This window comes from Littorina saxatilis, linkage group LG13 (genome assembly GCF_037325665.1).
Source record: "Littorina saxatilis isolate snail1 linkage group LG13, US_GU_Lsax_2.0, whole genome shotgun sequence".
Classification (NCBI taxonomy): domain Eukaryota; kingdom Metazoa; phylum Mollusca; class Gastropoda; order Littorinimorpha; family Littorinidae; genus Littorina; species Littorina saxatilis.
This window is the reverse complement of record NC_090257.1, coordinates 17,691,982-17,709,437: the sequence shown is the minus strand read 5'-3', so window position 1 is coordinate 17,709,437 and position 17,456 is coordinate 17,691,982. Positions and strand designations below refer to the sequence as shown.

General features: G+C 42.5%; 1 protein-coding gene across 3 annotated transcripts in view; it reads right to left on the bottom strand.

The window, feature by feature from the left end:
• The window catches only part of LOC138983750 (inositol 2-dehydrogenase-like), a 35,098-nt gene that overhangs the window by 6,274 nt on the left and 11,368 nt on the right, over positions 1-17,456 (bottom strand). For all 3 annotated transcript variants that reach the window (XM_070357062.1, XM_070357063.1, XM_070357064.1), the window contains exons 6-7: positions 1,427-1,535; positions 260-387 (exon numbers count right to left, since the gene is read on the bottom strand). In XM_070357062.1, coding sequence (XP_070213163.1) covers positions 260-387; positions 1,427-1,535 — 237 coding nt within the window. The remainder of the gene's footprint in view (positions 1-259; positions 388-1,426; positions 1,536-17,456) is intronic.

The following is a 17,456-nucleotide window of genomic DNA, read 5'->3' as shown; positions in this document are numbered from 1 at the left end:
CAGTGCGGGTAGGGAGGGCTGTTCCAAGTACAAAGCGACTGTTCGGATGATCGCCCCCAATATACATGCATTGACTTGGCTGTCAGCGAAGAGATGGGTCCATTTACTTGAAAATAGGTAGAGAGGGTAGAATTGAGTTCGCCGCGAACAGTTCGCCGCGAACATTGCGTTTCCTACAACATGAAAACTGTTTGTCTCTTCGCGAACAGATCGAAACGCTCTATGCAACGCACCTCTGACGATAGAATGGTGTCATTACCTGACGACCTGATGTAGGTGATGGGGGGATAGTGCTGGTCGTGACTGCTACACCTGATGAGTTTCAACGCTCCCAGCGTCCCGCGCCGCACGTCGCACTGAACTTGCTGAAAACTTGGGTCAAAGCGTCTGGAACCAGTGATGATCACCTGTATTATATTGTGGTGTGCTGTGGTGCGGTGCGGTGCGGTGCGGTGCGGTGCGTGCAGTGTGCTGTGCTGTGCTGTGCTGTGCTGTGTTGTGTTGTGTTGTGTATTGCATATTGTATTGTATGCCACATAGACACATGGCTGGGTCAAGGGGGGTTGTCTGGGTTCCTGAAACCCCCTCTTACCCAGCAAGATAATGTACCTTTTTTCTCAAGGATAGACCCAGAATACCCCTTTCAAATGCTCATTTTAACAGCATCTAGGGATCTATGACCCTACCCCCCCCCCCCCCACCCCCCCCCCCACCCCCCCCCCCCGCCCCGCCAGATCCCCCCGCCTGGCCAGCCCCTGTACCCGTGTCCCATTTTGGAAGCCCCTCCCTCTCATACACTAGGTTATGTCCTGTGACACGCCATTACCCACGTGGGATAGAGCATACAGATACAATTATGAAAGGGAAATATTTATCTGTACAACCTCGTCGCGATATAACCTTCGTGGTTGAAAACGACGTTAAACACCAAATAAAGAAAGAAAGATCTGTACAACCGACATGAGGTAGAAGGAGAGTGTTCATCGTTTAAATCATGCAGCACAAGGTGTGTTTCACAGAGACACGGAAATAGCCGTTGGAAGAGAAAAATCAAAACTATTTTTCATGACAAAAAGTTCTCTGATTTAAATAATTTTTATCAAATTTTTCTGTTGCAATACACCGTGGCGCTGAAGTGTTACTGGGCAAATTCAGATTGAGTTAAAGGGATTGTCAACAATCAATGTTTACTCCTGGCTACTAAATCTGAACTGAATGTTTGACAGTCATTATGGTCATCAAAAGGCTGAGAGAAAAGTGTTACCTGAGAGGAAAGTGTTACCTGAGAGGAAAGTGTTACCTGTACTTCTACCTGTGTACCATGGTCATGACTACAAAATCTGAACTGAATGTTTGACAATCATCATGGACATCAAAAGGCTTAGGGGAAAGTGTTACCTGAGAGGAAAGCGTTACCTTTACTTACCTGTGAAAAGCGCAGAAGAGGGGTTGTCTGGAGGTTTCGGCCAGGTCATAGCAGACAGCCGTGCTGTCTTTGTCAGACGTGATGGGCTTCTCACAAAACACAGCCTTCCCTGCACACACACATCAGCCTTCCCTGAAAGAACATGATTAACACAACATCAGCCTTCCCTGAAAGAACATGATTAACACAACATCAGCCTTCCCTGAAAGAACATGATTAACACAACATCAGCCTTCCCTGAAAGAACATGATTAACACAACATCAGCCTTCCCTGAAAGAACATGATTTAACACAGTACAACATCAGCCATCCCTGAAAGAACATGATTTAACACAGTACAACATCAGCCTTCCCTGAAAGAACATGATTAACACAACATCAGCCTTCCCTGAAAGAACATGATTTAACACAGTACAACATCAGCCTTCCCTGAAAGAACATGATTTAACACAGTACAACATCAGCCTTCCCTGAAAGAACATGATTTAACACAGTACAACATCAGCCTTCCCTGAAAGAACATGATTTAACACAGTACAACATCAGCCTTCCCTGAAAGAACATGATTTAACACAGTACAACATCACCCTTCCCTGAAAGAACATGATTAACACAACATCAGCCTTCCCTGAAAGAACATGATTAACACAACATCAGCCTTCCCTGAAAGAACATGATTAACACAACATCTTCTTTCTTTCTTTCTTTATTTGGTGTTTAACGTCGTTTTCAACCACGAAGGTTATATCGCGACGGAACACAACATCAGCCTTCCCTGAAAGAACATGATTTAATACAGTACAACATCAGCCATCCCTGCTCGGGGAAAAGTAAAGGCTCTAAATGCATGACCCGTGCGATAGAGTAAGTGGAAGTTGTGCGGACCCAGTCTCCTGGCACCTGAGAGCTGAGAAAACAACATGCATTGAAATGAACAAGCCACTTTCATCATCACTTCAAAGCCGCTTCTTCGTTACAATTTATTTATTTACGAGGATTTATATCGCGCACGTATCTCACCACACAAGGCGACTCAAGGCGCATGTTACCTATTAATGCCGTGTGAGATGGAATTTTTTACACAATATCCCAGCAAACACACAACGTAAATACGACGTTGTGAAAATGTGAATTTTTCGTGTCATTAGCAACGTTGCGAACTTTACGTGAAATTTACGTTGAGCCAACCAAAAAACGCAACGTAAAACCAACGTTGTGTCATTGTGAGATTTTGGTGTTCTTTCGACGTTGTAATACAACGTAAATTTTAGGTGAATTTCACGTTGCATTTTGGTGTCTTACAAATGTTACGAAGATTACGTGAAATTTACGTGGATCCAACCAAAAAACACAACGTGAAAGCAACGTTGCGTTACAGTTGTGTTTTTTTGTTTTTTACACGTTGGTACATAACGTAAATTTCACGTGGATTCCACCTTAAAAAGCAACGTAAAATCGTCGTTGTATTATTGTGATTTTCTGGTGTTCGAACAACGTTGGTATACTCACGTGATTTTCAGGTGAAATTCACGTGATTTAAAAACAAAAGTTAGTTTGATACAACAAACGTTCCTACAACGTAGTTTCAACGTAAACACACAACGTTGGGGTTTGATTGATCACCAACGTGCCCTCAACGTGAAATCCACAACGAATCCTACGTCAGTCATTACCAATTTTTCACCTGCACGGTTTCGTATCGTTTATCAAAGAAATGTACCTTTGAAAATTACGTAAGGTGAACATATTTTCAAATACAGGAGATAGATATGTGCGAAACTATCACCGAATAACAAATGACTCAGTCAGACGTTATGAAATTAAGCGCCGATGTACCGCGCAATGTATTTAATTGCTTTGGCGTTCCAAATGCGTCCGGTTACATTTTCTGGCATCATTAATGCATCAACGAGAATTGAAAAGTAATGCTAAAAATATAATTGTGTACGTTTAAAGTTGATCTACTGTGCTCATCAAACCTCTTGTTGTATTTTGTAAATTGGCGAGAGGGGGGCAGAATACATGAACCTAATCTCTGTGATTGTCTATACGTGCGTGCGTGTGTGTGTGTGTGTGTGCGTGTGTGTGTGTGTGTGTGTGTGTGTGTGTGTGTGATTACACGTGTTAGTGTGTGTGTGTGTGTGTGTGTGTACACGTGTTAGTGTGTGTGTGTGTGTGTGTGTGTGTGTGTGTGACATCAGTTTGTGTATGTGTTTGTGTGTCCGTCACATCAGTTTGTGTATGTGTGTTTGTGGGTGGCTGTGTGTGTATGTGTGTGTGTGTGTGTGTGTGTGTGTGTGTGTGTGTGTGTGTGTGTGAGTGTGTGCGTGCGTGCGTGTGTGTGTGAGTGTGTGTTTGTGTCCCTCGGCGCGTGACAATATATCTGCCAATAAGTTGAACTAAAACAGGGTTCAAGTGGGAATTACACCTGAAAAAGCAGGAAGGGAGCAGAATACATGTTATGAACTCCGTTATTTATTGTTTGAAATGTTACAACCTGGGAGAAGTCACCCTCGCACCCCGTCCTTAGTTTCTCTTGACCTACCTTTGAAGTATTCTTGACGACATGACTAGACTACCCGATTGCGCCCATTGCACGGCATAAGAGAGCGCCGTTCCACCCGGCCGATTCCGCTATAGACGTCACGCGTCCAAGGGAGGTGATTTTCGAGCCAGCTGCATTGACTCGGCCAAGAACGCAAACTTTCTTCGATTAAAGGCATTGTAGCATGTCTAAAATCATGGGACTTGTGTTATCAAGCTTTTAAAATCACCAAGTAACTTTTAAGAATAGTTTCAGTTACATGCGAACTCATTCTGCTGAACGGATTTTGAGAGCCAGTACCCAACAGCCTTAAAATGCACCTCTTTCCTTTTTTCATGTTCTTTTATGGTTTGCCGATTTTGTTAACATTTTTGCATTCATAATGAAGATTTTATGGTGACTGTACAGAAATGTACGTCCTCTAGTTTCTAATTCCAAAAATTGGGGCTGGGGGTCGGGAGAGAGAGAGAGAGAGAGAGAGAGAGAGAGAGAGAGAGAGAGAGAGAGAGAGAGAAAGAGAGAGAGAGACAGACAGACAGACAGAGAGACAGACAGACAGAGAGACAGACAGACAGATAGAGAGGGAGAGAGAGAGAGATAGAGAGAGACAGAGAGGGAGACAGAGGGGAGAGAGGGAGACAGAGAGAGTCAGAGAGAGACAGAGAGAGACAACGTCGAAACTTTGTCAATCATTTCGGTTTTTTCACCTGCATTTTTAGTTTCGTAATATTCTATTCAATTAATGTTCGGTCAAACATAGAGGTTCACTAATTGTGTAAGACGAAAAGAGTATAACATAAATGCATATTGTTTCAAGGAATTTGCTGAGTTAAATGGATTTGCGAGTGCGAAACTTTCCCTCCCAAAAAAAGACGCGTTACTAACCGACAGTGTTCTCCGGTGATGGCCACGGTCGACTTTGTGTATCCCAAATTTGGTTTTTAACTTTGATGAACACTTTCAGGACTAAAATATTCATCGTAATCAACTCGAAGGTAAGTTGTTTTCAGTTGTTCCACATGAGACGTTATCACTTATTGTACTCCATGTACACATGCACAGATTACTTGATTGTCGAGACCATGATTGGAAACGGACCGGCCAAAGATGGCGGGTCTTTCCAATAGTCACAATGTCAGCCCTAACTCAGTTCAAGGGATACACATTCTTTTAGACTCAACTTTTGAGTCAGTATAGCGAAACAATGGGTCACAAGCAGTGGAACACAAAGGAAAAACACGTTTCACATAGACGGACGCAACCTTTAGAAAGCTGTTTAATCGGGTCCGCCTAAACTACGCGCCAGCACGCGCTAGCACGCGCTACCTTGAACCATAGCACTTATATACTTTATTTTTTATATTTCTAGTTAGTTCATCGTCCATTCTCACATAATACAAATTTTCAAACTTCAATGATGAAAAATACGGAAGTTATGACGAGTTTAAGGAGAGCTAATGCACAACTGTCAAATCCGACGATTGTCGGACATGGAGCCACGGCCTTAGGATAGCTCTCCTATAACGCGTCTTAGCTATCGTAAATTTTATCACTGAAGTTTGAAATTTTGTATAATGTAAGAACTGACGATGAAATGACTAGAAACATACAGATAAATTATATAACAGCTATGAATCTCAGGAGCGTCCACTTAAAATTGGTAGCGAGCAGTTTTAGTCACTGCCGGATTTTGTCGGATTTGAGAGTAGCGCATTAGCTTGCCTAAAACCCGTCATAACTACTGAAATGTTCAACACTCAAGCTTGAAATTTTGTATTATGTAAGAATGGACAATGAACTATATAGACTATAAAAAATAAATGATGTAAGTGTTATGGATCACTGGGTAGCGTCTACTTCAAAGTGGTAGGAGTGTTTAGTCAATCATGGGGAAATCGTCGGATTTGAGAGTAGTGCATTAGCTCTCCTTAAACTCGTAAAGTATATAAGCGGTACATAATACAAAATTTCAAACTTCAATGATGAAAAATACGGAAGTTATGACGAGTTTAAGGAGAGCTAATGCACTACTCTCAAATCCGACGATTTCCTCCATTGACTAGTAACTGAACCCGCCGCAGCGTGCTACCACTTTGAAGTAGACGCTACCCAGTGATCCATAACACTTACATAATTTATGTGTATAGTCTATATAGTTCATTGTTCATTCTTATATAATACAAAATTTCAAGCTTGAGTGTTGAACATTTCAGTAGTTATGACGGGTTTTAGGCGAGCTAATGCCCTACTCTCAAATCCGACAAAATCCGGCAGTGACTAAAACTGCGCGCTACCAATTTTAAGTGGACGCTACTGAGATTCATAGCTCTTATATAATTTATCTGTATGTTTCTAGTCATTCCATCGTCAGTTCTTACATTATACAAAATTTCAAACTTCAGTGATAAAATTTACGATAGCTAAGACGCGTTATAGGAGAGCAGGCTATCCTAAGGCCGTGGCTCCATGTCCGACAATCGTCGGATTTGAGAGTAGTGCATTAGCTCTCCTTAAACTCGTCATAACTTCCGTATTTTTCATCATTGAAGTTTGAAAATTTGTATTATGTGAGAATGGACGATGAACTAACTAGAAATATAAAAATAAAGTATATAAGTGCTCATGGTTCAAGGTAGCGCGTGCTGGCGCGTGCTAGCGCGTGCTAGCGCGTGCTGGCGCGTAGTTTAGTCGGACCGGTTTAATCAGACTAGCTCAGTGCATGAGACTGAAAGCGGGGGCGGCCATTGATATCTCAAGTACTTAATTGGGCATTTTACGATCTTGAGGGAGGACGATGTATCCAGACAAGCTGCTTCAAGTTCAAGTGAATCTGCCCAGCGGACAGTGGTATGAGGACTCTGAATTCAGAACTTGACACATTGGCTCATTACATACTTGACTGTCTTTTGTCGACCTGTTCTGTTACTCACTCAAGTAGGCAGCCGAGATACCCTGCCGGTGTCACGATTTCAATCTTTCGCCTGTGTACATATTTCCCCCTCGACATATACTCAAGACTGAAATGTTGTTTCCTGGTAAAATTAAGAAGCGAAATTATTTAAGGACGAAAAGCATGTCAGTTTCTTGCATGTGAAGAAAATTGGTGGTAAAATTTAATAGATTTCAACCCCAAAATCTAATTCTTCGAAAACGTGTACTGAGTGGTTATACGTCCCTTGAGTAAGAAGGACACATTTTAGGATGAATCAAATTTCTAAGTTAAATAAAACAAATTGGTTGGACAAATTTGGCCCCATGAATGTAAGGTACACAAGGTCGCTCATCAGTACTATCGTAGGGTGGTTTTTTGTTCAGTGTAGAGTTTATACTAGTTCAACGAGGCCGAGAAGCGAAATATCAACACGGCGAAAGATGAAAACGTCACACCGGGGGAGAGAGCGAGACAAAGAGGAGCTATCGGGTGGAGAATGGGGAGGTGATTCGGGGAGGGGGGTGGATTAAAGATGAACGTATCAAATTGTTATTTGTAAGGAGGAGAGAGTGAGACAAAGAGGAGCTATCGGGTGGAGAATGGGGGAGGGGATTCGGGAGGGGGGATTATAATGTGTGTGTGTGTGTGTGTGGTGTGTGTGTGTGTGGGCGGCAGGTTGGGACGGCATTTTATCAACGAACGTACGAAATAACAAAACAAAATAAAGAAAGAACAAACAAACAAAAATTAAAACCTGACACATGCAGGTTTGTGTAGTCATTCGTTAGACTGATTTTAACCTGTCTTAGACGACTACCCATAGTCTTTTCACATTCACTGATTCAATCAATCAATCAATATATGAGGCTTATATCGCGCGTATTCCGTGGGTACAGTTCTAAGCGCAGGGATTTATTTATTTATTTTTGTATTTTTATTTTGTGCAATTTATATCGCGCACATATTCAAGGCGCAGGGATTTTTATCTATGCCGTGTGAGATGGAATTTTTTTTACAAAATACATCACGCATTCACATCGGCCAGCAGATCGCAGCCATTTCGGCGCATATCCTACTTTTCACGGCCTATTATTCCAAGTCACACGGGTATTTTGGTGGACATTTTTATCTATGCCAATACAATTTTGCCAGGAAAGACCCTTTTGTCAATCGTGGGATCTTTAACGTGCACACCCCATTCAAGTAATGACACACTCGGACTCTGTGTGTGTGTGTGTGTGTGTGTGTGTGTGTGTGTGTGTGTGTGTGTGTGTGTGGGTGTGTGTGCTACCTGACGGATTTTGATGAACATTGGTTTACATATTCTTGAGAGCATTCGCTTGTGTGGCTGTTCTCCTATATTTGATAGCGTTATTTGATGTCATATTTTCCCGTTTGTAAAAGTTGAGCCCGCACTGTCAGAGAGAAGAACACATGAATATAATATGTAGAAATCGCAAACCCGGCCAGAAGGCAGACACGGACAAAATGTAGGATGCTGATACATGTAAAATATGTGCAGGCATGGGAATTGTCCGCCGAACGGCGGATTTCCGCCGAATTTTTATTTTCTTCCGCCGAAAAAGCAAAAGTGTCCGCCGAAAAAATAAAGGGGGGAGGCAAATAAATAAAGCACCGGTTACTTTTGCCTTTGCCTAAAAGCCCGCGAAAACTGTCCGTACTTTGTTCACGCACTGCTACCGCCCGCCTCAGTTACTTGAACTTTGAGTGAAACAGCTCGCTGTTGATTCGCGGGCACGCTATAGGATTCGTAGTGTACCTTTGTCTCTAAAAGTCACAAGGCTACAACGATCTGTGTGTGAGGCGAGATCAAAGGCAGGTCCATTGTGATAGCTGGATGGCCTTGTTTATAGACACTGACCTTCTTTCTAGGGGTCATTGACTCAGTTTTAGCTATGAGAGGTGGTTCCCCTTTCATATGAGAGAGGAAACACTTCCTGCACCCGGGTCAGTGACCGAGTTTAACCTATGGGGAGTTTAACCTATGGGGCGGTCTCTTTGATGTCTTGAGAGGAAACTTGGCCATGGTAGTACATGCACCAGAACTGGTGGACACCATGAAACCGGAGATTGATCGGAGATTGATCAGAATGTACATGTACATGCTTTTACACGACTTTTTAAATTTTACTTCTAAAATTGTGACAGTAAAGTGAACATTTGAACTATGCCTCTCTCTATGGATTATATTATGAAGCTGTTGAAAAAATGCAGAGATTGTACTCTCCAAGGAAAGATCGATGGGACGATCATTTGAAGGTGAGTGGGAAAACTTGACCATTTAGGGTTGAAAACTCCACAGCGAATTGCTGATATAACGAACTAAAATTTATCTCCCTTGAGATTCGTTGTACCCGGACTTCACTGTATAATACATATATAAGTATATAATTTTTTTTTCTTCATACCTCAGTTGGTAGCGCGCTGGATTTGTATTCAGTTGGCCGCTGTCAGCGTGAGTTCGATCCCAGGTTCGGCGGAAATTTATTTCAGAGTCAACTTTGTGTGCAGACTCTCTTCGGTGTCCGAACTCCCCCCCCCCGTGTACACTACATTGGGTGTGCACGTTAAAGATCCCACGATTGACAAAAGGGTCTTTCCTGGCAAAATTGCTTTGGCACAGTTAATAATTGTCTATCTATACCCGTGTGACTTGGAATAATAGGCCGTGAAAGGTAAATATGCGCCGAAATGGCTGCAATTACTGGCCGTATAAAATTTCATCTCACACGGCATCACTGCTGAGCGCCTAGAACTGTACCCACGGAATATGCGCGATATAAGCCTCATTGATTGAAAAAAGCAAAAATTGGTACTAAAAACTCTGATTCTAAAAACAGAATTTAATGGCAAACTTGGAGCTCAGATGACACCAGGACCCGTATGCTTTTGGGGGAAGTACGCAACAACTCCCGAAGTTTTGAGTGACATCGGAAGTACTTGGCTCACTTTCGTATGCATGGGCCGGAAGAAGGGCTTACTTCGAAGCAAAGCGAGGAAGTAACTGAGTGTAGTTTGCGACTACTTCCAAAGTTTTGAACGACATCGGAAGTACATCTTCACTTTCGCATGCATGGGACGAAAAAAGAGCTTACTTTGGAAGCAAACTAGGAAGTAAGTGAGGGTAATTGTACTACAGCGAGACCCAGTAGTACAAACGCTACTTCCAAAGTTTTGCAAAATGGCAGGGCTTTTCTTCGGTTTTTCATATCAAACCGAGCTAACGCAAATGAAAGTCCCCAAAAGAGAAAATAGAAGGAAAAGTCGTATCTCGTGCGTGCATTTCGTGCACATTTTTCTGAATACAAACCAGCCAGCTTTGACTTTTGTTCGCTCTGGGTCACTGGCCACCACTCTTTCATCCCCGCTTGTACGAGGGGGTATGTCTATGTAAATGGGCGTCGTTGTGTGCATGTGTGAGTGTGAGTGTGTGTTTGTGTGAGAGTGTGCGTGTGAGAGTGTGCGTGTGTGTGTGTGTGTGTGTGTGTATGTGTGTGTGTGGGTGTGTGAGAGTGTATGTATGTGTGTGTGTGTGAGAGAGAGAGAGAGTGTGTGTGTGTGTGTGTGTGTGTGTATGTGTGTGGGTGTGTGAGAGTGTATGTATGTGTGTGTGTGTGAGAGAGAGAGAGTGTGTGTGTGTGTGTGTGTGTGTGTGTGTGTGTGTGTGCGTGCGTGCGTGCGTGCGTGTGTAGTTGTGCGACTGTTTATTCATTCGTTTGTTTGCGTGCACGCGCGCACATGTGTGTGTGTGTGTGTGTGTGTGTGTGTGTGTGCACCCCCATCCCCCTACCACACACTATTATGAGCTGAGTATTTGTGCCTCGATATTTTATTTATGTTCTTACGTTTTATGTTGTGTATTATGATTCACCACACCCGAGTTTCTCGTAATTGAGATAATACAGTGTTCTATGTCTATGTCTATGTCTAACACACATGCACACACGCGCGTAGGCTAAACAAATCCAATCTTGACTTTCACCTTTACATAAACATACATCCTGTTCACAATTAACGATGACAAACATAATTTACAAATACCCAAGTACAACAATTTATCTTTTGTAAAAATTCGGACACACATTTTCCCAATTAATATGAAAGTCACTGAACTTAACTTCTTTTTACTACACCTTATTTTTTTCTCTTTTTTTTTTCTCTCTTGTGTTTTATTTTTTTTTGTTTTGAAATTGCTGGAAATTTTATTTTGTTTGCAGCATCATACGCGATTTCAAATTTTGTGTGTGGTTTCTTTCGCAATCAAAGTTTTAACATGCTTTTGAAGAATTGATGGGAACACTTTAAAATCTTTCTGTTCGTACGATCTTTTCCCAGTCTGTGAATTTAGTGTGAGAACCCGTATTGTAAGTTCGTTGTCACTATGGGCATTAACAGCGTGGTTAATAACATCGTCAAAGAGCTCATGATCAGAGTGACCGTAGTGTGCATCTGAAATTTATGTGTTTAACTGTAACAACTTGAAGAAAGAACAAGCCTGCGTTACTTGACTGAAATGCAAAAACCTCCAACTACTGTCACGTAAAACTAGCTAAAAAATACATGAAAATGGAGGTTAGAGAAAAAAATCAATGCCTGGGGCACGTAGAAAGGGAAGACTGGGGCCCGTGACTGTCAGAAATGGAAAAGTCTGGGGCGCGTGGGACTGGGTGGCCGAGTGGTAACGCACTTGCGCTCGGAATCGAGAGGTTGCGTGTTCGACCCTGGGTCAGGCCGCTATTTTCTCCCCCCTTTCCTAACCTAGATGGTGGGTTCAAGTGCTAGTCTTTCGGATGAGACGAAAAACCGAGGTCCCTTCGTGTACACTATATTGGGGTGTGCACGTTAAAGATCCCACGATTGACAAAAGGGTCTTTCCTGGCAAAATTGTATAGGCATAGATAAAAATGTCCATCAAAATACCCGTGTGACTTGGAATAAAGGCCGCGAAAGGTGAATGCTCGCCTAACAGGCTTGAGGTTTGCTGGTCGATGTGAATGCGTTATATATTGTGTGTAAAAAATGTTTGTTTGTCTGTCTGTCTGTAAAAAAAAATTCCATTTCACACGGCAGAAATTAATATGTAAAGCGCGGAGAGCACAGTTAATTGTGGTTCGCGCTATATAAGCTCACCATAATAAATAAAAATAATAAACATTGAGTACAAGGGTACCCTTTTATTTTGTTCTCGTACTTCTTCGCGATACATCTAGTCATTATGCACGTTTCCCCTAAAGTTAAAGAGAGCCTAAAAATCAGTTTTTGTGGATAGCATACCTATGGACTGCGTATCTTTAGTGTTTTTACAATTTTTTCTCTCCAACGTAGTCACATTTTCGTTGAAATCAAGTTTTCTTGAGTGATTGTGCTTAAACAAAACGCCTAAAATTCAAACAAAAACACTGCTTAGTGCAGAAAACATTCACAACCATAACTAAACTAATCTGTTTTAAGTACGCTTCTGATTCTTTTCTATAATACAATTTTAGCCAGCATACATTCACACCGCTTTCGCCCTCTGGGTACAAAATAGGGCCTAACAACAGTCTCAGTGGGTACGTATATTGGGCGTAACGTGTCTCCACACGACTCGAGTGGCAAAGAACATACCCTGCAATTCCCGTCTCAGTCAGTGAAGCCGTTTTGTCATCATACCCGGCCACAGACGGACACACAGAAACCAGCTTCTTTTTTTCTTCTTTTTTTTCTTCTTTTTTTTTCTTTTTTAAGGTGATCAGACTTTTTTTTGGTCCCATCAGCGGGTACTATTCGGAAAGGTTTTTATTTTTATTGTGATGTCGCCTACTGTAAACTTATAACCCTTTCACTCGCACTCTCTCTCTTTCTTGATAACTTTCTTTCTCTTCCGTCTGCGTGCTTGTTTAGAATTTGTTATACAATATGGTTTTTTCAGTTACACGCAAAATGGACATTGTTTTTTTTACTGGACATTCTTTTTTCCTTTTACAATTACTTCTCCTTCTTTCTCTCTCTCTCTCTCTCTCTCTCTCTCTCTCTCTCTCTCTCTCTCTCTCTCTCTCTCTCTCCCTCTCTCTCTCTCTCTCTCTCACACACTTTCTCTCTCCCCCCTCTGTCTCTCTCACTCTTCCTCTTCGCCCCCTCCCTCTCTATTCCTTCCCTCCCCCTCTCTCTCTCCCCCCCCCCACCCCATCCATATCTCCCCCTCTCTCTCTCCCTCAGTCTCCTCTTGGGGGGGGGGGGGGTTCCAGGGGTTCCGGAACCCCACCCCTGTAAAAAGCATGTACCTTGCTTTGAGTGTTTTTTTATTTTATTTTTTTTTCTGAATAAATTTTGTGTGTGTCTCTGACAAATTTTATTCAATGTGAAATCCGATGAGAAAAAGGTAACCCCCCCCCCCCCCACCTTCGCTGATTTGCCCCCCCAAAAAAGGAGGAACCCCCCCCCTTACAACTCATTTGGTCCGGCCCTGATTCTATACAAGAAACACTTAACAAGGATAAAAGGAGAAACAGAATCCGTTAGTCGCCTCTTACGACATGCTGGGGAGCATCGGGTAAATTCTTCCCCCTAACCCGCGGGGGGTTCCTCTCACCTCTCACTCTCTGTCTAAAGTGTACTGCACCGTTAATGGAAAATAGTCGTTCACTCGCAAACTGACATTTGTATGGCGTTTACAGTTTCTTCTTTTGATTACTGACACTCTCATACCTACACGCTCATAGCTATACTCACATCCATGCTCACACATAAACCAACACACGTACTTAATCGCATCCGGCCTATACACTCACACACACACTTTTTCCATGCTATTTCTTCATTTCTTTCTCTCTCTCTCAGTTATTGATATAAATGTTTACTTGGCTCATTCACTTTCTTATTGTTCCTTCCGTCATCATGTCTTCTTTTTTGTGTGTGGTGTTTTATTTCATTTTCAATCAACTGTTACACCTTTTTTCTTTTACATTTCAGGTTATATTTCCATTAAATTACTTTTTAATTCAACAACAATCTGTGTGTGCGTGCGTGCGTGCGTGCGTGTGTAGTTGTGCGTCTGTTTATTCATTCGTTTGTTTGCGTGCACGCGCGCACATGTGTGTGTAGGGGGGGAGGGGTGTGTGTGTGTGTGTCTGTGTGTGTGTGTGTGTGTGTGTGTGTGTGTGTGTGTGTGCACCCCCCATCCCCCCTACCACACACTATTATGAGCTGAGTATTTGTGCCTCGATATTTTATTTATGTTCTTACGTTTTATGTTGTTTATTATGATTCACCACACCCGAGTTTCTCGTAATTGAGATAATACAGTGTTCTATGTCTATGTCTATGTCTAACACACATGCACACAAGCGCGTAGGCTAAACAAATCCAATCTTGACTTTCAACGTTATATAAACATACATCCTGTTCACAATTAACGAGGACAAACATAATTTAATACTCAAGTACAACAATTTATCTTTTGTAAAAATTCGGACACACATTTTCCCAATTAATATGAAAGTCACTGAACTTAACTTCTTTTTACTACACCTTATATCTTGATTCCCCAAACGCTGATTGATTTCTGCCTTTTCAAATTTACCAGTAACCAAAACGTTCGCTCAAACCAACCTATTTTGTCCAAAACAGTTTTACCGATACACAATCATTAAAAAAAGAAGAGGTTTAACATAACCGACTTCGCAACCACATAAACAAAAAATGTTTTATTCTCCCCAACATTCTGGTCAACAAAATCATTATTATAGACAGTACTTCAATTTCAAGACAATCATCACAGCTTTGAACCGACCCGTTCGTTCAACCAGTCAGAAGCAACAACTATATAGTCTTGAGTCGAGCGTTTGAAAATGCCTGAGCCTGAAGGTGGGTGTAACTTACACCTCTTAGTATCAGTCTGCCTTAGAGATGAGGACGACAGTTGGCCAGATGGCCAGAATAGCGCGCTGCATTTTCCCGCATAGAACTAAGGCGCGTCTGCCGCGACGGTGCCTGAGCTAAACATTGGTGGGCATTGCTCACAGCCCGACACACGGCACTGTAAACATTCCCCGTCCCTTCGACTCTCTCGCCACCATCCGCCCTACCCTTGGTCTCATGCCTGTATAGTAAAAGTTACAGCGCGATCAACGTTCGCCCATTTACGAACTCGCGATGAGATTTGTTTCCTCTGGTCACCAAGCCTACCGTTTACAAACGCATGCGCACTAATTGGGATTCCCCCAATTTCCTCGACCTTGACCTCAGAACTCTCGAAGCCACTACTTCGGCTTTCAATTTAGCTCTTGCATACCGAGTAGCTGGCAACTTTGCTGCCGAAGTTCCCACTTTCAATGTTAATTTGCAGGGTCTCTCACTTGACATCATTATACGACGATATCGCTTCTTAAGGGTCCTTACCCATCCAAAAGAAACCTCCAACGCATACTACAATTGCAAGACATTTCTGTTTTTAAGGCAGCTCATTGGGAAATGAGCTCAGACAGAATATCGAAGACGTGAAATGCGTCAATCGAGCAACTGTCGTAACTTGGCTACAATGAGATGGTCGCCTACCTTGCACCATAGACACGAACTGTGACATTCTTGTTTAATTTAGGTGAGATGCTTGAAACAGAATGGCTCAAAACCGACAGTTCCATCAGTTACTGACCGAAATAAACGTGCTCAAGTCATACAGCGAAGGTGGCGAGCTTTCAAACTATCACGACTGAATAACTTATAACACATGTTTTCATCATACCATTTAATACACGGGTAACATAGTGCAGTGGTTAGGGTGTCGGACTTTTGTTCTGTCGCTCTGGGTTCAAATGCCGCCTTAAACAACTTTTTTTCTATTATATTTTGTTTTATTAATCTTTTTCCTTTTAGGTCCCTGCAGTTGCATTCAGGCTGCAACGACCGGTTTTTGCCTCTGTGTTATTTTTTGTTATTTGCCAAAGAAACCTTCCTATGCTTTGAAAAAAAAAATCAAATCATGTCTTGACTTTCAAATGTACGCGCCTGTGCATGCGTGTGTCACTGAGTGTGTGTGTGTATGTGTGTATGTGTGTGTGTGTGTGTGTGTTTGTGGGTGTGTGAGTGTGTGTGTGTGTGTGTGTACGGTGTGTGTGTGTGTGTGTGGGTGCATGGTGTGTGTACCACGGTGTATGTAAGAGAGAGAGAGAGAGAGAGGGAGAGAGAGACTGAAAGAGAGAGAGACTGAGACTGAGAGAGAGAGAGACTGAAAGAGAGAGAGAGAAAGAGAGAGAGAGAGAGAGAGAGAGAGAGAGAGAGAGAGAGAGAGAGAGAGAGAGAGAGAGAGAGAGAGAGAGAGAGAGAGAGAGAGAGAGAGAGATGGTGGCCCACCCCCTGTCGCCGTCGCTGATAAGTCCTGGTACGGTTTTTTTTAGGTCGCGCCATTTCACGCGCACTTGGTCTGCTATATATGCCCGGACAGTGTTTTTATGTTTTATAGTAAGGCTGCTCTGACATTTGCTCAGAATAATATTTCTTTCGTTAAAAACTTCTGTCAACAGCACAGCAATTTCACTGTCAGTAAATGATGCAGAACGTCCCTCCGTAGCTACTTTCATTTTGGGCACACGTGCCTTGCCTTTTCTGTTGACCACCATGTTTACAGAAACGTGCGCATGCGTATTACTAGGGATTCCCTCAATTTCCGCGACCTTGACCTTAATACTCTCGATGTCACTACTTCGGCGTTGAAGTCAGTTCATGCATAGTGAAAAGTTAAGAAGTTAACTTCGGGAGTTCCCACTTCAGAAAGAGGCCTCTACTTCCAGTGTTTCTTACTTCTCGTTAATACATACGGGCCCTGATTGCACCATCTGGGTTCTTTGGAGAATTTTTTTCCGGGGGGGCATGCCCCCGGACCCCCCTAGTAAGGCTAGGCGCTTTGCGCCATCGACTTGACGCTTCGCGTCTTCAGTTATACATTTTCCGCCTTTTTTACAATTTTCAATTCCCATGCCTGTATGTGTCTGATGCGAGTATAGGCTTACTACATGTATGTTTACAAAAATCGTGAATAATATCTAGCCGAGAGGAATCGCAACCTTTGTACCTCTCCCTTTATTTAAGATTTTTTCCCATTCTTCTTCGTGTTAGTTGGACGGTATTCTTTCTTTTTCTTTTTTCTTCCAGCCACAACACAGATAGCGTAATATCGGCTGTTTTATTCATTCTTCTGTCTCGTTCCCTCATATTCGCATGTGATATTATGTCACTCCTTATGAGATTACACCCCCCAAACTTTGTTGCTAGACCTTTGTTAAGGAGAGAAGAGGCGAGGAAAACTGGTATGAAGTACAAGTCAAAAATCGCACCTTGATCTTACCTGACTCATTTACGGCACTTGGCAGTCTTTTGTCGGGCTTTTGTCGATCGTTTGTTCACTTGGATAATAAAATTACGGACATGCTCCCCCCCTCCTCTAAACTTTGCCAAAATGGGTCCTCTTGAGACATCTCGCGTATGAGAAAAAAAACCAAACCGAACGGGCAAATCATATGGACAACACATGTTGGATTTCTTCTTAGGGTACGCT